Source organism: Ambystoma mexicanum, chromosome 6p, assembly GCF_040938575.1.
Source record: "Ambystoma mexicanum isolate Mex_15411 chromosome 6p, UKY_AmexF1_1, whole genome shotgun sequence".
NCBI classification, from domain to species: domain Eukaryota; kingdom Metazoa; phylum Chordata; class Amphibia; order Caudata; family Ambystomatidae; genus Ambystoma; species Ambystoma mexicanum.
Genome location: NC_090935.1, coordinates 1144800091 through 1144823871, shown reverse-complemented (window position 1 = coordinate 1144823871; position 23781 = coordinate 1144800091). Strand labels below are relative to the sequence as shown.

Sequence of the window (23781 nt, the reverse complement as noted above, 5' to 3'; positions counted from 1 at the left end):
GATCTCCTGTTCTTGAATACATGTTTGAGGAAACTATTACTAGTATAATTGTGTGTAGTTCATATTATATATGTATTTATTTGAGGAGGAATCACTCCAGTTCAGGAGATTAAAGCTGATGATAGCTGGTGGATTTTTTAAATTGAAGGCATAAATGCTTCTCACGAATATCTTTGAGGGAGAAACTGCAGTGAGGGAGGCTGAACCAACGAAAGGGGATTCCACAGAGGGGGGGGGGTTCACCGCCCCCTGACATTTTTTTAAAAAGTGGGTTTAAAGAGGTGGTTTTACAGCCTACTTTCTGTGAATAGTTGGGTAAGCCAGTGTCGGTTTTGTATGGTACCACATGAAAAAATCCAATAGACGCAAGTTACCAGCAGTGCACAGGAACATTTTCTAACACATTTTTATGATTCCTTTTCCCACAGCATACACCAGTATAAAACATATTTTCTTGATGACTGTGCCCTACATGCGCATGCAGGCTGCATCAATATATGCCAATATTTCCAAATAAGAACGTACTCCTTTTGGATTTCTTAGTAAAAATATTCCCTGCCACGGTAAGAAAGCAGGTCCATGCTTGCTGCTGCACCAATGTAGGCCAGTCTAGCCATGTAATAAACACTTACTGCGTTTGATTTAACTTTGATGCCCAGTAAAACAAATGCCATGCCACAGTAAGAAAGTAGATCCAGACTGGCTGCATTAATGATGGGTATTCTACCAATATTACAACTCTCATGCTGGCTGTACCTTTCTTACCAGTAAAACATAGCATGTCACAATAACAAAGCAGCACCAGGCTGGCTTCACCAATGTAGTCCAATCTAGCCACTAAATATCAGCTTTCCCATTGATGCCCAGAGAAAAAAATGCCTTGCCACAGTAATGCCGGCTAAGCACACATGCATGCACACATCATTCATTCATACAAATTTAAACGCCTAGGCATCACATTCATACATGCTCGCATGCGCCCCCATACAGCATTCATACACTTTAATTCACATGCATACTCAAACATACTCTCGCAGTCACACATGTACACTTAGATAAGAACCCACTCATACGTAATGTATTTTCCTTGCCTGCAGCACCGTTCCAGACTCTCCCTTAGACGATGGCCGTCCAGATACCATGCAGCATGCTACAGAAACCAGAGAGAACTTCCTCTTTCCCAAGTGCATATGCATTGGAGTCAGGGCACCTCTTTTATGCTACCCCATGGGCCCTGAATGTGCAGGGAGGCGCAAGAGCGCACCCTAGTCACATTCATGCATGCAGTACCCCAGCCTGCATCCTCAGTGGGCCATGCAAGGTTGGGGAAGCAAAATGCACCTGTGCTTGCCTGGTCCATTGGACATGCGTGCTACGGTACTGTCAGTGCTCCAGATAAGATTTTGAAGTGGGAGTATTTTTACAAATAGGAATATTTTTTATATGTGAATAAAGTGTGTTTAACTGGAAAATATTTTTGTAATCATTATTTCGAATGGATTGTGTCCTCCCACGTATTCCTCATCTTGTGATAATTTGTTTCGCCAGCTTTGCTGCATCGGAAGAACATTTTCGGCAGAGGGCGCTGTGCTCGAGGTCGTGGCGTCGAATGTCCCTCGACGGGCTCCGTACTGTGTCGACGTCACCGATGGTATAAATGGCTCGAGCCGCACCCTTTGGCTTCAGTTCCGTTTTTCCGATTGCTTCGCAACTCGTGAACGGCGCGCTTCAGGATTTTCTATTGAAAAAATGTCTTCTTCTTCGACCGCTTCGACTCCCAAGACGGGGTTTAAGAAGTGTAGCGATTGTGGACGAAGATGTCCATCACCGATCCCCATCGAATCTGTTTGTGGTGTCTGGGCTCAGACCACCGAACAGGCGACTGTGGTTCTTGTCAATCGTTGACTGAAAAGGTCCTCCGTGAGAGGAAAAGTAAATTGGTGGTGGGCGGGAGGCGTCGAAGGGCTCTTCGAAAGCCTTGTCAAAAAAATATAAAAAAATCATCCGACTCTAAAGAATCGGAACGCCGTAAAAGGCACTCGAAGAGATCCCGATCTCGTAGCAGGTCGAGACGATCTTCTTCGTCTTCCTCAAAAAAGCACAAGAGGAGACATAGATCTCCGTCGTCATCGTCCGATTCGTCAACTGAATTGCTTTGATGCCCGACTAGATCAGATTCCCCATCTAAATGGGAGAACTTTAGGAAGAAAATGTTGCAGGTCTTCGAGAACGTGGCCTCAACCCCCTCGAAGAAACCACAGAAAAGTCAGACCCCGGTTTCTCCTTTGGACGACGCAGGGAAGTCGGGAACTACAGCGGCCAAACCGGGTAGTACCCATAAGTCTCGAGTCGACAAATCGTCGAGAGACCCTCGAGGATTGAGTATCTCGCCGATCCCTCATAAAAAATTAAAATTATCGAAGTCGGGTGCAACTTCGTCGATGCCATCAGCGCCGACAACTACGACGTCGAAGCCTACTTGGCTTCCTCGAGTGTGTCGAAGATTCCTTCGACTCCTTCGAAGGCCACCTCGAAGAAAACTCTGATTCCATCGACAATTCATGAGGAGGAAGAAAGAAGGTTTACACCTTTACCAAGATCTGACTTTTTTAAGTCCATGTCTTCCATTTTTGAGGAATCTTGTTCAGATGAAGAGGAAATCACTCCGTATGGAGTAAAATATGGAACTAGACAAGTTCCAGAGGAACTGGTAGATCCTCAGACTAAAATGAGAGACCTGTCTGAAACTCTACATTCTGCCAGTGGTGTGGACACATCACCTGAATTGGCGTTTGCTGCACCTGATCCGGCAGATCATGTGGACTCAGGGTACAGAAATCTGATGAGTAGGGTGATTGAGTATATGGGTTGGGGAGGAGCTTCCCCTACGTTTGAACAGGATGACTTGACGGATATTATAGTCAGAGGCCCTCGGAAAGATCCAATTCTTCCCTTTCATAGTGCATTACAAAGAACAGTGGAGAGCAACTGGGAGAAACCAGATAGCATTGCTGCAATAGACAACAATCTACCAAAAAAGTACAGAACTTCGTCTTCTGATCCAGAATACCTGAGTAGACACCCTACTCCAGAAAGCTTGGTTATTAAGGCAGCTAATACATCCAGGCAGACAGCATACCCAACCATGCCTCCAGACAGGGAGGATAAAAAGGTTGATGCCTGGGCTCGTAAGGTTTTTACTTCGGGTAGCATGGCCTTAAAATCTACCAATGTAACCTGTATCCTGGCCAGGTTCACACATACCCCGTGGGAATGTAATTCGGCGGCGGCTGAACATATTCCGGAAGGCGAGGAAAGGGAAGGCTTCCTGAACATAGTCAATGACGGTAAGGAGGCAATGGGGGAATGTCTCCAGTCTGGACTGGATACTGCTGATAGTATCAGTAGATCCATGGCTTCAAGCACAGTACTGCACAGATTTGCGTGTTGAGGAAGTCGGGGTTTGCACCGGATGTGCAGACCAGACTTCTCAACATGCCCTTTGATGGCTCAAGGCTGTTTGGTAGTAAGGCTGATGAGAGCCTAGAAAAACTACAGACCTCGAAAGTGGCAGCAAAGTCCCTTAGTGCCTCTATGCGACAGCCCCAGAGACCCTATTTGGGCACATCTTCCTGGAGGGGTCGTCCTTTTCGATACTACTCCTCTGTTAGTAGAGGCAGAGGACAGGCTTTTCAAAGGGGCAGAAGAAATGTCACTCGTGGTGGACGAGGAAAGACGACAAAGCCATCTTCAGGAGCGACATCTATGCCCTCAACCACTCCTGCAGCCGCCTCCAAATCTCTCTGAGGTTTTATCGTAAAAAACACCAGTGGGAGGCAGGATCTCTCAGCATCTGAAAGAATGGCGGGGCATAACTTCAGATGATTGGGCACTGGAAACAGTAGCTCAGGGTTACTGCCTTCCCTTCCTAAAAAGACCTCACGATCATCTACCGGGAGCCAGCTCGACCAAGATTCCAGACCCGCTGCTTTGGCAGGAAGTTATAACCCTGCTAGAGAAAGGTGCAATAGAACATGTACCTGTAGCGGAGAGGAACAAAGGCTGGTACTCCCCCTACTTTCTCATCCCCAAAAAGGACAGAGGATTGAGACCCATTTTAGACTTGAGAAAATTAAACAAATTCCTCACGAAGGACAAGTTCAAGATGGTAACCCTTTCTCAGATCCTTCAGGCTCTCCAACTTCAAGACTGGTTGGTATCATTGGACCTTCAGGATGCTTATTTTCATGTGCCGATTTATCCCAAGCACAGAAAATACCTGAGGTTTGCAGTTGGCGGTTCTCACTATCAGTTTCGAGTTCTGCCATTCGGGCTAACCTCCGCTCCGAGGGTTTTCACCAAGTTGATAGCCGTTGTGGAAGCGAGTCTCAGGAGAGGAGGGATTCATGTATACCCCTACCTGGATGACTGGCTAATCAGAGCATGTTCCCCAGAACAAGCTCAGGAACACCTGTCAATCTCCTGCCACTTCCTCCACAACCTGGGCTTCTCCCTCAATTCAAGAAGTCCCTCATGACACCATCCCAAAAACTCCAGTTTATCGGAGCAGTCTTGGACACTTCCTCGGGCAAAGCCTCGCCGCCCGAGGTGAGAGCTCTCCACATCCAGCAGATGGTAACAAAATTCCAGAAAGCCCAGCATCTGCCGGCCTTCTATTTCCTGAGGTTGCTCGGCCTCATGGTATCATGCATTTTTCTGGTGCCAGAGGCCATAATGAGAATGAGATCCCTTCAATGGGCCCTCAGAACTCAGTGGTCCCAATTCTCAGGGAATATGTCAGATCTTCTGCAAGTCCCGAGCGCAATTGCTCAGGATCTATCATGGTGGGCTTGCAACAACAACATCCTCAAGGGAGAATATTTTTGGCAACCATGGCCGGAGATAACCGTAGTGATGGACGCCTCACTCACGGGGTGGGGAGCTCACACCAACGATCTGACAATCAGCGGACGTTGGTCTCCATCGGAGTCCAAACTACACATCAACCTATTGGAGCTGAGGGCAATCAGGCTAACGCTGAAGGCCTTCCTGCCCTCCGTACAGAGAAAGAATGTCCTGATAATGACGGACAACACAGTGGCCATTTACAATCTCAACAAAAGAGGAGGCGTAGGATCACTACCTCTGTGCAGAGAAGCAATGCAGCTCTGGTTCTGGGCAATACGAGAAGGAATCGCTCTATCGGCAGTTCACCTAGCCGGAGAGCAGAACACGACGGCAGACGCTCTGAGCAGGTGGAGAACAGTCTCCCACAAGTGGGAGTTAGCTCAGGATGTCCTTCTGGAGATCTTCGCCCTTTGGGGAACCCCTCAGGTGGATCTGTTTGCAACCTCTGTGAACCGAAAGTGTGATCAGTACTGCTCAAGGGAATTTCCTCCGAGAGGAGCTCTGGGAGACGCGTTCGTAGTGGATTGGGATTTTCCCCTGCTGTACGCGTTTCCTCCAGTCCCCGTGATTCCTCAAGTAATCAGGAGGTTGAGAAAGTTCAGGAAAACCATGATTCTAATTGCCCCGGATTGGGCCAGGAGAACGCGGTACCCGGACCTACGCCTTCCACAAAGAGAGGATCTTTTCTCGCAAGAGGAAGGTCGGGTTCTCCATCCAGAGGTCAGCACGCTCAACCTTCATGCATGGTTTCTGAGAGGTTGAGATACAAGGATTGGGACCTTCCGGATGACGTAATGGAGATTTTGTTTCGGCCCGGAGGCCAGCAACAAAATCTTTGTACCGGTGTCATTGGAATAAATTCAGTAACTGGTGCAAAGATAGAGATGTGGACCCTTTTCAATGTGGCACACCAGTGGTGCTTTCTTTCCTGTTACATCTAGCCAATCTGGGGCTCCAGATCGGAACAATCAAAGGATACCTGGCTGCGCTTCCCATTTTTAAGTGCACCTCGGAAGAGGTTTCTTATTTTAAAAAAGTAATTCTGAAAGTTAAACCATCTTTCTTACCGAAAGTAGTTTCCGACTTCTATTTGTCGCAGAAAATTGTTTTACCAACATTTTATCCTCCTCCTCATTTGGGTAAAGAAGAGGAGAGATTACATAGGCTGGACTTAATAGGGCTATCAGCTTTTACATTTCAAGAATGGCAAAATTACGCCAAGACGACCAACTTTTTGTGGGATACACGGGTCGTAAATTGGGTTTAGCGGTGACCAAACAAACCATATCCCGCTGGATTATTCTAGCTATATTGGAATGCTACAGACTAGCGGGGAAAGACCCTCCGGATGGGCTACGTGCTCACTCCACAAGGGGAATGGCCACTTCTGCGGCTTTGAAGAGGGGAGTCCCGGCAAAAGATATTTGCTCAGCTGCAACATGGGCATCAATACATACTTTTACCAAACATTACTGTTTGGATACCTCTTCCTCAAATGAGGGTTTAATTGCCAGAGCAGTACTTCACTCTGTACATAAAAACAAAAACTAGTACTCCCGCCTCCAGATTGATCACTACTATGGGAGTCTATCACAAGATGAGGAATACGTGGGAGGACACAATCCATTCGAAGAACAAGTTACTTACCAACTGTAATGTTCTTTCGACTGGATGTTCCTCCCACGTATTCCTCATCGACCCTCCCAACCTACCCCACAGTATAGTTTATACTTTCTTGCAATGATCCCTCACGATGGATGGGCCTATGAGTCACAGCATACGCCTAGATGTTCCACGAGTATTTCCTCGAAAAACAGAACTGAAGCCAACGGGCGCGGCTCGAGCCATTTATACCAGTGGTGACGTCGACACAGTACGGAGCCCGTCGAGGGACATTCGACGCCACGACCTCGAGCACAGCGCCCTCTGCCGAACAAAAATCTCCGATGCAGCGAAGCTAGCGAAACAAATTATCACAAGATGAGGAATACATGGGAGGAACATCCAGTCGAAAGAACATTACAGTTGGTAAGTAACTTGTTCTTTTTTGCACTTAATTATTCATACACATTAAAAGCACATGTTTACTTCTTGTTTTCTTTTGTTTGTTTGTTTTATTATTTGTGTAGCGCACCAGACCCGGGGGTAATCGGGCGCAAAGGCAAAAAGAGGGTTGTTCAGCTTAGGTTACAGGTTACATATTTAAATATGGAGGTACAGCTGTGGTTACAAGGCTGTAGGCATGTGTAGTCAGAGACTCGCAGATGTATATTCAGAAAATAGACATATGAATAAAGCAAAGCAGATATACAAGATAAACATACAATCCCAGGTGTCAGTAGGGGGAGGTTAGGTATCATGTTCTTTTAACCATTGAATCAGATTGGATCTGAATTGTCGGTAGGGGAGATCTTCTCTTAGAGCAGGGGGTAGAGCGTTCCAGTATTGAGCTGCTTTAACAGCGAAGCTGCTCCTACCCGATTTAGGGAGTTTGGATCTGGGTACTAACAGGAGGTTGGAGTTGGCTTTCCTTAAGGGGCGAGAAGCTGTATGTCTGGTGAATCTGTCTGAGATATTGCGGTGCTGCGTGGTAGAGACATTTGTGTGTGAGATGCTGTTTTAAGAAGAATTTTGTCTTTTGTGGAGAGCCAGTTGGTAGATCTACTAAGGTCTGATATGTGGGCATTCTTTGGGAAGTTTAGGGCGGCTCTCGGGGCATTATTTTGAAGTGTCTGTATTTTGGCAGTAATGTGTTTGTTACTGCCTATGTAGAAGGCGTTGCAGTAGTCTAACTTTGACAGGATTAGTGCCCTTGATAGGGTGACGCAGTTATTGGGTGAGAGAAAGGGCTTGGCTGCTCTAATTAACTTGCAGGTGTATGAGGTGGCTGAGGCCATTTCTTCTGACCAGGCAGTAAAAATACCAGTTTCTTTCTGTGGTACTACATGCACTTCTGTCCAAATACATCCATTGAGCTGTGTGGTTGAAAGCTGGGGCACAATGTTCTACATGTCTTTCCCATTTTTTGTTGGGAGTGTTTTTACTCCATATTTTTATTTTTTGGGAGTATTTGCGTATTTTTCTAGGGAGTAAAAGTGGATGATGCACCCCTTATATGTAGGTTTGGGCACTGTAAACTGTCAAATGGAAACCATGTCTCGTTATATTAGGTGGTCACTCTCAACTCATGGAGCTCTTTTCTACCCCAAGCAAGGTGACGCGCCTCCAAACATTCAACTTTAGTGAGGCCTCCAACCCGTCTCGCACCACCCCAACAAATACCCTCTGTTCCACCAATGAGCTAGGAAACAGGCCAGTGTATAGCAAGAATATATGTATTTATTTAAGGTTGACAGAATGTAATAACCAAACATCAACCAGCAATGATGTGGCACTACACAATATCACAAATTCAAATTTCTTGCACTAATTTACTAATACAGGTTTAATGGACCTTCAGTTGCAATATAACACAGGTAGAATTTTGAAGTAGGCTGTCACAATTTACATCAGATTTCTTGCAAATGAACCAATAGGAAACGTACAAAACACAGTGATTGCTTTGTTTGGCACAATACTCCTTTCTCCCAGCAACCCCCACCCTCCAGGTATCAATTAGATATGACTCCTCTGATCTGAAGGCAAGGTACAGGGATTGGGAATACAGTAGCAAAATCGTTTTGGGCTTTTTATTTGAAAGGCAAAGTCAAGAAAGGAATTCAATGGGAAAATCGTTTTGGGCTTTTTATTTGCATGAAATGCAGGGCTTTGGGAAAGTGTTTTGGGATGCAAGTAAATAAATGAGAAATTTAGTTTTGAACCCTCTACATTCACTTGAATAGCAGTGTTTTAGGGTTACTTATTTTGGGATTATGGGCACCCCCCTTCGGTACAGATAACGGGGCTTTCAGAAAGGTAGTCACTCACGTACATTATTGCCTATACCGGCTCTAACACATTGGGCATTAACTTTGTTAGTTTCGAATTCTAACAACACTCATTCCGTGATTTTCTATTTGGGAATTCATTTATTAAACATCAATTCAATGCGCTAAGGATCTACACAACTTCTCCCCTCCCCACAATGCAGTGGAAATGATTAAGTCAGGCTGTTCCCAACACAATTCAATTTAATTGGATAGGATGAAATTCTATAGTGGAATTAATTTGAGTTGGGTTTAATAAAATGTGCCAAAGGTTTCCCCAGTTCCACCCCCTACCCGCTATGTGAGAAGGGAGATTAAGGCTGGCAGATTCACCCCACGGTTTTGTTGGCATTCAGATTAATTTACTTACATGGGAGGCATTGATAATGGGGCATCCAGGGAAACGGCAGCGCTCCTCTGAGAACAGCACAGATCTGGTCAAAGGCTCTGGTCAAGGGTAGTCCCCAGCACCCAGACTTCCTCTGGATCCTCAAATGGCAGGCCCAGCTAGCTTCTAGCTTTCCCAGTCTGTCTCTCACACAATGTTTAAGGCCTTGGTACCTCTCCTGTCTCTTTGTTGGTTCTCTGCAAGCATCCAGAAGCAGACTACCTCCAGCAATAGAGTGGGAAAGTCAAAGGAAGAATCAAAAGTCCAAAGAAAGGTCCCAAGATTCGAAGAGTCAAAGAAAGATCAGCAAGTCAGTCCGTCCCCTCTCAGATAGAAAACTCATCTGTTATAGGGCTGGCGATACTCCATTATTCTTATATTTCCCACACTACGATTGGCTAGCTTTCTCCCTCCCCAATACACCCACTGGCTGCTAATAGGACCAGGAGTTAAAGGGTGTGAATGATTGAGGCTGAGGGAGGAGGAAAAATACATCATTTGAAATTACAGGTAGTTTTATCTTTTTTGTGTTGAAAAATCTCACAGCGTGGCAGCTACCCTGACTTTTCAGATAACTTCATGAACCTATATATTTTTGGATTCTACATTTTATGGTGATTCGGACAATATTAATTTTATGTCGGCACGCCCTTCATAGGCGGAGCTATTGTTTTTCACGATTTTCTCCTGAGCCGAAATAGTCACAAATCTGCACCTTCCTGATTCAAACCTTACTTCCATAACCTATCACAACAACTTTCTTTTCCCTCAGAGTTATAAGAAGGCCGGAATCCTAATTATTCTCATAACTGAAGCTGTATGCATCACACACAGTTCGTTTTTACATGGTCCCGACTGGGTTCTTATCCCCTTTAATCTGAATTTGGGGTGCTCACACTGGGGCATATGGTTCTCTTTTAATTAAAGAAAAGGTGCCCCAACGTTAATCACTGGGAAGCCATCACATGGGTCCCTCAGTTTCAGATCGACCTCACCAAATCTTAGGTTTCATTTCCCTTCTATGACATGACATCTGGCTGGCCCATGTGATGATGCCCTCCCCTCCTGGGCTTCAAATCTTTTTGTTCAAAGCTAATGCATAGTTAATGGGGAGACCCGACCTTAAAGGTAATTTCTGCTGGCTGTTATCTGCATCATCAGTTCAGACCTCTCTTGCAACGTTTCTTTGTTTTTAACTGAAGTTCCAGGCCTGTTTCCTTAATAACCGAGCCCAAAGGTCTGGGGGTCATAGTTCCAGATACAACCAGTTCAGTTACATGCACAATTCTGAGAAATGGCATTTACATTTAAGAAACATATTTAAACATGACATGTTGTGATGCATCCAGACTTACTGGCAAGTCAAACTCTTTTTTTACAGAATGCTTGAACAGAAATAGGTCCACTCTTGGTATTATTTACACGAATAGGCCATAGTTACATAAGAAACCAGTGTTCACTTCTACAAAAACAAAATAGGCCTTTCTCTGTACAGGCTGTCATTTTAATGATGACAATTGCGTCTCTTTATTCCTGATAAACACAATCTGTCACTTGACTTTATTTCTTAAATGTCAGGTATCATTCCTCCTTGATATTTTTCACATGCCTATCCTTTCAAAGTATATGTTCACATGTGTACTGTGGCAGTTTTGAATCTGCAAAAAGTTGCCTTTTCCCAGTTTACACAAAGTCAGCATCTACATCACCTGTGTCTTTTTGTTTGCCTTCATTGGACACAGTTACAATCACATTTCTAAGGCACACTCTTCTTCAACTCTGTCTTTGTATTTTACTGAAGTTGTAATAGGCCCATTTTTGTTAATTCACTAGACCTTATATCGGAAAACAATGTTTTGTACTGGCTTTTAAATTTTAATGGAACTCCACATTAGCCCGCTTCATTCACACAATAGAGGCCTAGCATGGCCTCTCCATCTCTGTCACTCTGGAGCTGTCTTTTTACCCCACAACCCTGTTTCCCATTGACAGTGAAGCCAGCCCAGGACCTCAGTGTTTTCATTGTTCTGGCTTGGCTAGTCCATAAGGAGTGGCTGGTTGTTGCACCGCCGCCTATTGTGGACGAGCCGCTCCTAACCAAAGCTGTTCAATATCTAGAGCCGAGGTCGCCAAACAGTCGATCGCGGGCGACTAGTAGCTCGCCTGAGGCTTTTCAGTCGCCCGAGCGGAAAATACCGAAAAATAAACATTTAGCCTAAGTTAAATTATTTAATGGTGATTTTTGCAGCCATGTTCCGTGTTCAGGATCAGACCTCTAGTCGGCCCAATTGCAGGCAGAGAGCTTGGCTACTGTGCCACTTGGAACTGCTTGTAAATCCACTGACAAATGTCAGTATCACATTATGCTTCTGCAGGCCGCCTGTAGTACCACAGTTGGCCTTGTGCGCCCCCACGACAGTCTTTCTTAAGCAAGCTGCTCTTGTTTGCCAGAGATGTTGGAGGGGCTGGGGCAGGATCAGGATCATTGTGACCACGCAATGAAAATATCACAGTAGCACTGCTGCTCGCCTGGAAATGTTCAAAATAATATTTTAAAAAATGGTGCAATTTCTTTCCAAATTCCACACCGTACATTTCCACTTTAAATCACTTCCATGACACAAGTACACCCACTTTTAGTACATTAAGCAATCCATAGACACGCTGTACAGTAGAAGCCTACCAGGGTAGTTCAGCAGGTTGACAGACCGATGATGAGATGTTATATATTCAAAACTACAGGTTGTTAATCGTATGACTTTTTGCAATGCCTTATAAACAAAGTGCTATACAATGTGTTTGGCCAGGGTATGGGTGGGCTGGTTGCTTGCTTATATTCAGGGCTGAGGTGAGGATATTTCTGCCCCTGTGAAAATCAAAAGTTGGCACCCATGAACTCACAGTTTAATTTCCTAAAAACTGCTGTCAGCATAACAGAAGCATTTGTGATTAACCAGTTTGACACGCATATAACATCTTTATAAATATAACTTGTGCTAAAACACAGAGAGGCACACAAATAATAATGATGTGTTATTTATATAGCGCCTTAATCCAAAGCGCTTTACAGAGCACATATTTACATGCAATATCACCCAACTGAAATTGGTACGTGTATCGACCTCAGAAGGATGAAAGGCTGAGTTGGCCTTGCCGGGATTTTAACCTGCGACCTGCAGATCACGCTCCGATAGCAGCAGCAAGCGCTCAACCCGCTGAGCTATCTTACCGGCAAATAACAGAGTATGTGTGGTGTCTGACAAAAAAAAACATTTCAAAGAAAACTTATGAACGCAAGCAACATTTTTCAATTTGGAAATTACTTTTTTTTCATTTGGAAAATAATAGTGTGCCTAGCATGTAGAAAGCCTGCATAAAACGCAAAGGAAGGGGCACAAAAATTACAGGATATTTGTATGGTAGTCCAACAAATATCTGTCTTATTGAGACAGCTACTAATAAATAATAATGCAACAAAGAGGTTTTTGAAGTTCTTAATATATTTGTGAAGGCATAGGTTATTCCATCTGTTTATAGAGGGGAAATAATCGAGCCAAAAAAATATTGGTAAAAATTCCGAGGCTTATAAATATCCCCACCCCGATATCGTCCGCTAGTAGCTCTCCACTGTTGGCATCCACTACAAGTAGCTCTAGCTAACGTAAAGGTTGGAGACCCCTGATCTAGAGGCTTCTATTAAGTTTTTTTATATAGGCTTATCAGGATCATCATATAATTTGCTTTGTATATTTAGATACAGTAAAGGCACATAACCTTAAAAGGCCATGCAAACGTTGATGTCCAGAGATTTCTAGATGAAGGCGAGCTGATTTTGTATGTGTTTCAAAATAGTTTTAAACACTTTACAAAAGTAACTCAGTGTTGTGGTTGAAGGACTTGTATGCCAGACATTGTGGAGGAAGAGCGTGTTTCATTCACATGGGACCAGGGGAAGGATATGGGCATTGAGTAATGATGTGGGCTGGACTGGGGACCAATGTTCCCCCTAAACTGTGCGCCTGCCCAGCTTCCTTCTGGGTGCAGCTCAGAAGAATTTTAGCAGCGCACACAGTCAATTCCCACCTATTCAAAAAGATTTAATGAGGAACAAGCCGCAGCAGGCACCTAATATTTGTTTTCTCTCAAAATGAAGCTAAATTATACTAACTAGTATTGATGATCTGGTCTAGCCTATTTACATTGCCCTACTGTGCAAGCTTCACCTTAAAAACCCTAAAACCCTTGAAGTAGAATACACCCATAATACTAATATGAATAAGTAACTCCATGAACAGAAGATAAAATTAAGAGATGTCTGCACATATTAACAAAATTATCTCCCCTCCCCACCCATGGCTCCTATACTTGACTCTACCACACTTATACCTTATGACTCGAACATCCGCCACAGGCCTCATTCAGATATTACCAGACAACCTTGACCCTGCCTAACTTGTCTCTGCTAAAGGTTACCAGACTTGTACCTTCATCCACTTTTTTATGTTTCTTATAATATGAATGATTTTTAATTACGTATGGTGCCTTAGCAAAAGCATCACCCAGACTATGTAACCCAACTGTCAGCTCAAATATCAGGTGAGCAGGCTACCTGTATGTGTAACCTCATCCCATGCGTCCTATTTTTTGTACATATGACACACAAACACTTCGATGCGCCCCCCTGCACGTTAATGCATTATAAAACTCAAATATGAATGTGCCTTTTAGGGATTTCGAGTAGGCAAATGCCATTCTCGGCGTCTCCTACTTTAGCATTGCTAACATTACCCTATAAGTGGAGAGCAACATTACAATATCATTTACTTAGGCTGCATGGGATAATAGGTATGGACTATGTCTGGCATTATTGGTTATAGTATTAGGGCAACAGATATTCAGATAACTAGAATGCTTGTCACACAATCTGCAGCCTTTCCAAGTTTTCAGAGTTCCATGTGGTATAGGCCGTAACAAATTATATGCTAACTTGCTGCTATACAAAAACAGTTTCACTGAGCATTTTTATAATCCTACCCAACGATTTAAAAGTGAAGTATGCTACAAACAATGTTGTATGCACCACATAGTAATTGCGCACATACAGATTCATGGCATTTTCTTAAACTGCACAAATATCATGAGGTTTTAAAACTATTTTGCTTGCAAAGTAATGTGGGTATGCAAATATCACAGTTAGTGTTTAACTGCTACAATCCCTCAAATTTTACAGAGCCCTGTCAGCTAGTACTGGAGGCTGGCACAGGGGCCAGGGTGGGGCGCAGATGGAAGGGCACAGGAGAATAATCCTTCATGGTAAAGAACTAATCAGCAACATTCAAAAACCAAATCAAATGTTTTGGTTGTTCAGTACTGTGAAGGAAATGTGTTTGTTTTCAAAAGGTTAGGAAACTGTGTCTTCTGTTTCTTTCTATGCTCAGCTGCTGAGGGCTTTTCAATATCATGATGTGTCTGCGTTTATTGCCTCTAGCATCCACATGCATCTTGTTCAACTGATGACAGTGAATTTCAGAAGAGGGGTTGCTAGTTAAAGTTGAAAGCACTCAATTTGTTGTACCTATTCGCATTGCTTCTAATGACTTAAAAGGTAAATATATGTGATTTTCTTCAATAGTGCTCCAGATGCAACCTCAATAAGACTCTTGTAGAATATTGTCTAGGCTGTGGTGAGGAAGGGTGGACAAAACTTTAAGCTGTATTATGTAGCCTGTCTTATCACTTCCTATGTCAGGGTCGTGAGCCATACCAGAAGCACCTGAGCCCCCAGAGAAGCTGGAGCCCCCTCACACTGCAGGAGCAGTGTGCGCTCCCATCCGGCGAGCACAGCATGCCCAGGTAAGCCAGTGGGCCCTGCGAGCATAGTTAGTTGAAACAGCGGACTCCTTCTGCAAACGCGGTGAAATCCGCTTTAAAGCTTCAGCTTATCTAGAATATCAGCTGAACCATCTGATCGCCGTACAGCCGCTTATCAGGCTGTTTACATTGCATCCTGTCCATTTGGGCACATCTCCTCCATTGTGCCCCACAAGGAACACCACAGGAGAAGATGGCCACCCTGTAAATGTCGAAGATGATCTCATTATTACCGAAGCCTGCCTGCATCCCGCCCCCGACGCCTGATTGGTCACCAGCACAACTTTCCCACCAACCAGACGCCGGCAGGCGGAAGCCGGCTCCCCAACAAAGGCACACCAACAAAGGTGCCTGTCGTGAGCCATACCAGAAGCACCTGAGCCCCCAGAGAAGCTGGAGCTCCCTCACACTGCAGGAGCAGTGTGCGCTCCCATCCGGCGAGCACAGCATACCCAGGTAAACCAGTGGGCCCTGCGAGCATAGTTAGTTGAAACAGCTGACTCCTTCTGCAAACGCAGTGAAATCCGCTTTAAAGCTTCAGCTTATCAACAATATCAGCTGAACCATCTGATCGCCGTACAGCCGCTTATCAGGCTGTTTACATTGCATACTGTCCATTTGGGCATATCTCCTCCATTGTGCCCCACGAGGAACACCACAGGAGAAGATGGCCGCCCTGTAAATGTCGAAGAAAATCTCATCATTACCAAAGCCTGCCTGCATCCCGCCCCCGACGCCCGATTGGTCACCAGCACAACTTTCCCATAAACCAGACGCCGGCAGGCGGAAGCCGGCTCCCCAACAAAGGCACACCAACAAAGGTGCCTGTCGTGAGCCTGTCTGGAGCCAGGCTGGACCAAGGCGAGTCATTACCTCCCAGTCACTTGTGTGACTTCCAACCTTTCTGGGTAAGCACTCTGCCACTTAGCTTCCATTACCTGACTTGCACCTACCATCTGTAGTCAGATGTCGGCTACCCAGACTATCCACCCCTTGGTTTTCTTATGTTGCGCCCTCCGCGTCTCCCCTGATCATATTGACTCCTTAACTCTGCCTAGCTTATTTACCACCACAATCTACCTGTTGCCACTGTCATTACTACATGCTGCATAACATTCTGCATAACTGTCTACCTATTTGCCTATGTTGATAATGTGGTTTACTCTGCCATTGCCCATTACTATGCTGCCCAGCCAAAACTACACCTACCTACATCGACCCTGAACTTAAGGGAACTAATGAAACTAGGGCAAAAAGTGTTCCAAACCTGTGCTAAAGGGCAGCTACTGCCCGTATATTGCAACCCAGCCCTCACTAACGCTGCAAAGCGAGATGATTCTACACTGCACAATTGTTCTGGTTGCACGTAGAAATGATGATAGCACCTGTATTCTAGGCAAACTTGCACTGTCTAATTGTACCTGTCTGCACACCCTCTCCTAGCTAAAATCGAACTAAGGTGAACCTTACCTGACAATTGCTACATGCCAGTTCCGCCAAGCCTGCTTAGTAAATCGTACTTAGGTGAACCCTACTGCGCTATTGTTACTGTTTACTGCTCCTGTTTTTGCACATGCCATCTCAGCCTCATAGCAAAAATCATACTTAGGTGAATCCTACTGCGCTACTGTTACATGCCAGGTCCGCCTAGACTTCATAGCAAAATCGCACTTAGGTGAACCATACTGCGCACATGCTAGTCGCTAGGCCAACGTGACCTAGTGACTCTAGGTAAACCTTTACTGCCTAACAGCATCTATCTGCACATGCCTTAGTGTAGCCTCCCAGCGTAATTAGGGAATCTAGGATAACCATAGTCACTCCGCATCTATTTGCTCACTCCTACCACTATAGATGATCCTGAACTTAGGCGCACCTCACATCATGAGAAAAAACCCTAACATATTCAGTCCATCCAACTCACGATGGCGCTCCTCACCATTTTGACAGCCGCCTCCTCTAACGCTAACCCTCCTGTGGACAGAAACAACAGACTCCGGGCAACTCCAAACCCGATGCCTACCCAAGTCCAAACTAAGAAGCACCTTAGCCAAAGCCAACACTCAATTAAACCTACACAGAACTGTAACCTAAAAAGCTCCTTGACACGAACAGGGTCTCTCATTAACGCGAGATCCATGGTTGCCCACGCCTCGGAAATCTCGGACATTCTAAGCAACGGACATCTGGACCTGCTCGCCATCAATGAGACGTGGCTCCATGAAGCGGCAGGCCCTACTCTGTTGTTAGCTGTACCTGACAAATACCAGATACTTAGAGCTGACAGACCTAAAACTAAAGGTGGTGGCCTAGCCATCATCTGCAACTCTCTAACAAACGTACACTGACCATCCATCTGATTTATAGGCCTCCAGGACCGTTAGGAACATTCAAGGAGGACCTCACTAGCTTTATAGCGAATAACAGACAAAATCACTCCCAAACCCTACTGATGGGCGACTTTAACATTGGTTTCAACGACCCAGACAACAAGCATGCCCACTCTATAGCTGCTTTACTCAACGACCATGGGCTCACCCAAAAAATCCTCTCACCTACCCATATCAAGGGTAGAACCCTCGATTGGGTATCTGAACTTAATTGCAAGATCACCATCACCGACATTGTCCCTCAACCCTGGACAGACCACTACTTAATCAACTTTACTGCCTCACTCGATCTCCTTACTCCCAAAATTATCAACATGATACCCTCACTACCCACTAGAAGTAAAAAAGCCATCTCTGCCGAAAAACTCATCCCACTTCTCCTCCCCGCCATTAATGGCCTGGAGAATAACACTGATCCAGCCACATTAGTGGATACCTTCAACCAAGCCATGACTAAGGCACTAGACACCATTGCCCCCTTAAAATTGCGAAAAAGTAAGCAAGAAGGGCACCTGAACGCCTGGTTCACCCCCCAACTAAATGAACTTAGAAAACAGAAAAGGAAACTACAAGCCACCTGGCGTAAATCGCCCACTGACAGCAATAAAGCTAAACTAGCCCAACTATCTAAACACTATAAGAAAGAAGTCACAACCACAAAGAAAAACCTATTCAATGACAGAATCACAAAGGCCCAATCTAGTACAAAAGAACTCTTCTCCATCCTCCGTGAAATGGAAAACCCAATACAACCAATTGACACTGTCCCTAAAGACAAGACATGGTGTGCCAATATACAGAGTGCCCTAACTAACAAAATCTCCTCCCTCCAACTCAAAATAATAAAAAAAAGACTCCATGCCTACTGATAACCAACCACCACCACTGCCTACGGAGCACAACACTATCCCACCATTTAGCTTCAAGACATCTCAATCATTGACACTGAAAAGGTAATTCTCTCCCTGAAACCTTCCAATTGCAAGGGTGACAGTTGCCCAGCGCAAATAATCAAGGATGCAGCTAGAGACCTAGCCCCATTTCTCTCAAAGCTCATTAATTCCTCCTTCAAATAAAATACGGTACCGACTAACTTGAAAGAATCCTGAGTCCTACCCCTACTGAAAAAAACAAACCCTTGACCCTTCAATACCTACCAATTACAGACCCATTACAACTGTACCGTTCTTACTTAAAATTATTGCCAGAGTAGCTTATCTAAAAATTCAAGACTACCTTGAAACTTATCACCTGCTAGGATCACGACAATCAGGATTCCGCCCCCTCCACGGCACTGAAACAGCCTTGCTTGACCTAAAGACTGAAATCGAGGAACTAAAGGACAATGGCAAAACCACCCTGCTACTACTGTTGGACTTGTCAGCAGCCTTCGACTTAGTGGACCACGCTGTCTTATGCAGCCACTTAAGACTCGCTGCCAACTTCACAGGAGAAGCCATTGCCTGGGTGCAATCCTTTTTAGCCAATCGCACGATGAGTTTTCTCTACCTCCTCCTGTGCCGATCCCATCCAAATCTCCTGCGGAGTCCCACAGGGATTCTGCGTCTCACCAACGATGTATAACATCTTCATTAAACCACTATTCGACAAGTTGGACAGACTGGGTGTCACCTACACTAATTATGCAGATGACACCCAGATCCTCATACCCCTTTCGGGCAACTATAAAGAGGACCTGGCTATGATGAACAAAATATACACCCTCATTCAGGCATGGATGGCAACCCATGGCCTTTGCCTGAATGACGATAAGACTGAGATTCTACTCCTCAGATCCAATTCTAATTTAAAAAAACTAATCCCAAACTACACATCCTTTAACATTGACAATAACATCATCAAGGTCCTGCCGGAGGTAAAAGCATTAGGATTCTACCTGGACTCCTCTCTCAACCTAAAAAAGCAAGTTAACACTCTCTCCTCTACCACTGCCCACACTTGCAAATTAATCCGAGCTGCCAGACCATTCCTGTCTAGCGCCAGCTGCATTACCTTGGTCAGTGCGCTCACCATGTCCCGACTTGATTACTGCAACGCCCTGTACTCAGGAACCAACAAGTATGTCACTGACAAACTTCAAAGACTACAAAACAACGCTCTTAGAGCAGCGTTGAACATACCTCACAGAGAGCATATCTCTAAATTTAGGAAAGAGGCTCACTGGCTAAAAATAAAAGACAGAATCCTCCTTAAAACAATATCCCTCACCTCCAAATGTCTCAACACCCTAGCACCACCCTACCTTTCGGATAAAATCACTAGGAAAACTGCCGCCAGACCACTGAGATCTGCCAACACCTTCCTGCTTGACATTCCCAGATTCAAACTTGCCACGGCTGGAGGAACTAGCTTCCCAGTCAAAGCTGCACAAGCATGGAACACACTCCCTACTTACCTTAGATGCCCTCTCCCGTACTCTAGATTCCGAATCTACGCCCTCGAATGGCTTCGCTCGAATGACCTATAACGTCTGTCTCTGCCTGCCTTTCTTTTCCTGACCAGCACTATCCACATGCCTATGACTCACCCTCCTCGCTCTCACAAGTGCAACCACAAGCCACCCTTCTGATGTCTCACCTCATTTACTGTTATTATACTCTCTTTACAATAATTACCTGTACTGAACCTTGCACTGTACTTGTTTTCTCATACTGTAATGTAATTTATGCACGTACCAACTATGTAACACTGCAACTAAGCTTCGAGTATTCTTATACCGCTGCGCCCGGCTGCCCATGGGCTTGGTGCGCATTATCAAATAAATAAATAAACAAACAAACAAGGAGGGCTCCGATATAATTTTACTCCCTTCTAGGAATCAAATTATTTTTCAGGGTGTAAGAAAGTCATTAGCTTTATCAGCAGGGATATTTCATGTTTATTAAACTATGTTCTTTCCCCTTAAAAGTCCTCTCGATATTTCTGCATTAGTATTATTCTAGTTCCTACCAATACCACTGCTCTGCAATATGAGTAGAACTTTGTGGGTAGAAGCAGGGGGTATGCTCCTATATGCTCATGGTTTCCTGTTTTATTGGGCACTTTTTCCTGTTTTATTGGGCACTTTTTCCTGTTTATAGGGAGTAACAATGGATGGTGTATATGATTCTTAGCTGTAAGGCTGGTTTTGAGCAAATGTCACAACTCATAGGATCATGTAATGTGGATAGCAAGCAGAGGCACAGGAAGTCTTATCATATTCTGTTGTGCAGTTATTCTCATGCAATATTCGTCCTTACCCACATTATGAGGCATGTTTTCCTGGCCCTTGAATTACTTCATTAAAGTGGCACATGAATTCCTATTGGAATGTTTTCTGACACATTGCTTTTGGTTGCCATTATTCCATTAGCAAAAATAGTATCCTGCCTGAATTTTTTGAAAGTCACATCAACGTAAGCGATATTTGCTTTTTTGTAATAAACATGAGTATTTTTCCCATTGCCATTCGACACTTTCTGCATTGTCTCTAAGCAGTATCAACAAATGAATAGCCACAACTTAACCTATTTATCCTGAGCATACAAAGCTTTTTTGTGCATTCATGTTGTGTTCCCTGCACAAGAGTACTTTTGGTAGTTACTAAGGCATTACTTGAAGTCTTGGATTGGTTGATGAGCTCTCCTTATAATCTAATATAAAATATATATATATATATATTTTTTTAAAGCTTATATGTTTGGAAAAAGTGTTCTAAGATGCAACTTTTACACTGATTTGTAAAGAATTGCAGTGGTTGGGAAGGGGAAATTCCCTTCCAAATACTTTGGAGATGGGGGCTCACTAACTGCGCGTGCTCACAAAATGACTTACCTTTTTAGAGATTAGAGAGAACATTGCTGGGGAGCAGTCCTACATTTGACGATTCTTGTCTCATAGTGGGAAAAATATTATCTATGGTATTGTGTGGAGGTCTTCTGAAAGGAAAGTATTTTGTGACTTTTTTGGAATTGTGCTGGCCACTGTATTTCCGATGTGGGAGATCATGTTGTATTATAGAATTAAGTGGGAAACCAAAAAACTGTATCTGCAATGAGTGTAGCCATTTTCCATTTTTGCTGCTGTTGATAGCCAATGAGTTGAAATGATAATTGGCACATTGCTAGCTGTGAGATCCTAGTCTCTTCCATTTGTATTAACCTCCAGTCTAGAAAAAAGAGAAATGCAAGTTGTTTGACGTATTGAAAAACTAAATGATTATGTACTGTATGTGAGCGTATTGCAAGAGTGAACCATTAGAAAATATTGAAGGTCTGGACAGAGGTAGTTGTATCCGAGTAGCGTATTCAATTGCCGAAAAAGTTATGAACATAAGTATCTTTATTACTAATGTAAGAGACACAAGGCGCCTTGTGGAGGTCACTTTGACAGCAAAAATAAAAGCACAGCCAAATTAACCCCCGGAGTGCCCATAAGACGTGTCTATATACTACTGCTGATACAAATGGTCCCATTTTGCCTACATACCTTTGTATAAATCCTAATTCCATTAGAAATCCTAGAATTCAGGGATGTTTGTGCTCCTGGGAGCAGCAGAGAAAGGTGGGCTCCTGGGAGCAGCAGAGAAAGGTGGGTGGTGGCACCCCAAAGGGGCTAAATTCACAGACTCATGTACTTGATAAACTGCTCTATTTTCAACCAGTGGATGTTTTATCATCCAAGAGTAATAACACAGCTACATCTTGGCTTGAGTTGATATTTTATGCGCTAAACTTCCTAGATAGGAAACATTCTCATGATTTGAAAAAGATGCAAAATTGGCTGTTATGAATATTCTGTTCACTTAAGCAAGATTTCTTTCCTGAGATATTTCTGGTGGGAATACACACTCCAGATGCTCATGCAAGAGGGCCTCTGTCAAGATGGGAGGATGAGATGGAGTAGAAGTCGGTCAATATCTCAGTTTCTGTAGGTTTGTGTGGCAACATCTGGCTCTAAATATCCAATAGGAATTTAGTTAAATATTAGATGTCAGTTCAGCTGTTAGCTTTGAAATACAGTTGCTTATCTTTAAAGCATCAGTGGACGGCGATGTTCAGCTTCTGTGTGTCAACATACAATGGTAAAAGGATTGTCGTAGGAGGAACAGCGTAGGGCAGCACAATAGGGATTCATTTCGAGTCTTTGACTAAATTAGAGCAGTTTTACAGCCCCAAGGAGAACTGATCACTCCAGCATCATTGCCCATTCCAATCTTCCTGGCGTTTGGTACAATTCTTTGGTCGGCCATATTAAGCAAAATGAATCAGAAGTTCAGCTACAACCAAAAGATGTCAATAACCAATATTTATGATTTAGAATGAGTGAGTGATAGGATTCCTGCTTACAGGACTGTTTATGTATTGCACTCAGCATGTAGTTTTGGGGTGGAGCTGTTTTTCAGTTGCTTGTTTGCGGGGTGGAGTAGCAGGTGGGGAGGTGTTTTTTTTTGTGTGGCAGTATTTGATGATTTGGGGGGGTGTCTTAGTTTTTGAGAGGAAGTGCTGCATAGGCCACTTTAAAGATGCAAGTCTTGCTACCGGAATGTATCGATTATGTTGCACCAAATCACACTTTTGGGACTGACATAGTTTTCACTTTGATGGTGGTTGGTCTCAAGGAGCTGTCGGTTTTGTAGGCACCAAAGTGAATGGGATCAAACCTACATAACTGCTATTATTTATCAAAATGTAGTGTTGCTTACTTGCCTGTGCAGGGTTTATTTATGATTTTATACATTTGATATAAATGCAATTTGGTGAATGTTGAGCATTTCTTCAGTTAGTGGAGGAACTCCTGTATGTGTCATGAGTTAGACGGTTACTGTATTAATTGATTAATGGCAGCAGGGGTTTTGTTTTCATTTTTTTCTTTTAAATGTATAGAAACTATCCTTAGACTGACCCTTTTTGAAAAAGTGTGTTGCTTCCAGGGACTTATTTACATTTTGCATGTAGATTGTCAGAATACAATCAAATCTTTCTTCTTTGAAATGAAAATGGGTTGTGCAGTGTTAGGTGGATTGGACTAATGGTGGTGGTCTCTTCAACAGATGCGGACCATGAGTGCATCTCTCATAATCGGGTTCTCAACATGCAAGTGTCGTCAACATCTCGAATGCTGGAACATGAAGTTAAGCTCACTCAAGGGGAGAAGGTTACCATGAGAGATGCGATTGGCGCAGCCAATGAATCCTTTCTTGCTTCAGACAGCTTGATACCCCTGACGGATGAGGAGCTCGCCTCGGGATTCTATGGTAACTATATCTGGTGTCTTGGACTTTTTAGAAGGCCAGGAT

At 44.0% G+C, this 23781-nt stretch overlaps 1 protein-coding gene across 7 annotated transcripts in view; it reads left to right on the top strand.

Annotated features, from left to right (window-relative positions):
* KANK1 (KN motif and ankyrin repeat domains 1) overlaps window positions 1-23781 on the top strand; it is a 1603545-nt gene that overhangs the window by 1440236 nt on the left and 139528 nt on the right. For all 7 annotated transcript variants that reach the window (XM_069625753.1, XM_069625752.1, XM_069625751.1 and 4 more), the window contains one exon: window positions 23536-23739. In XM_069625753.1, the coding sequence (XP_069481854.1) occupies window positions 23536-23739 (204 nt within the window). The remainder of the gene's footprint in view (window positions 1-23535; window positions 23740-23781) is intronic.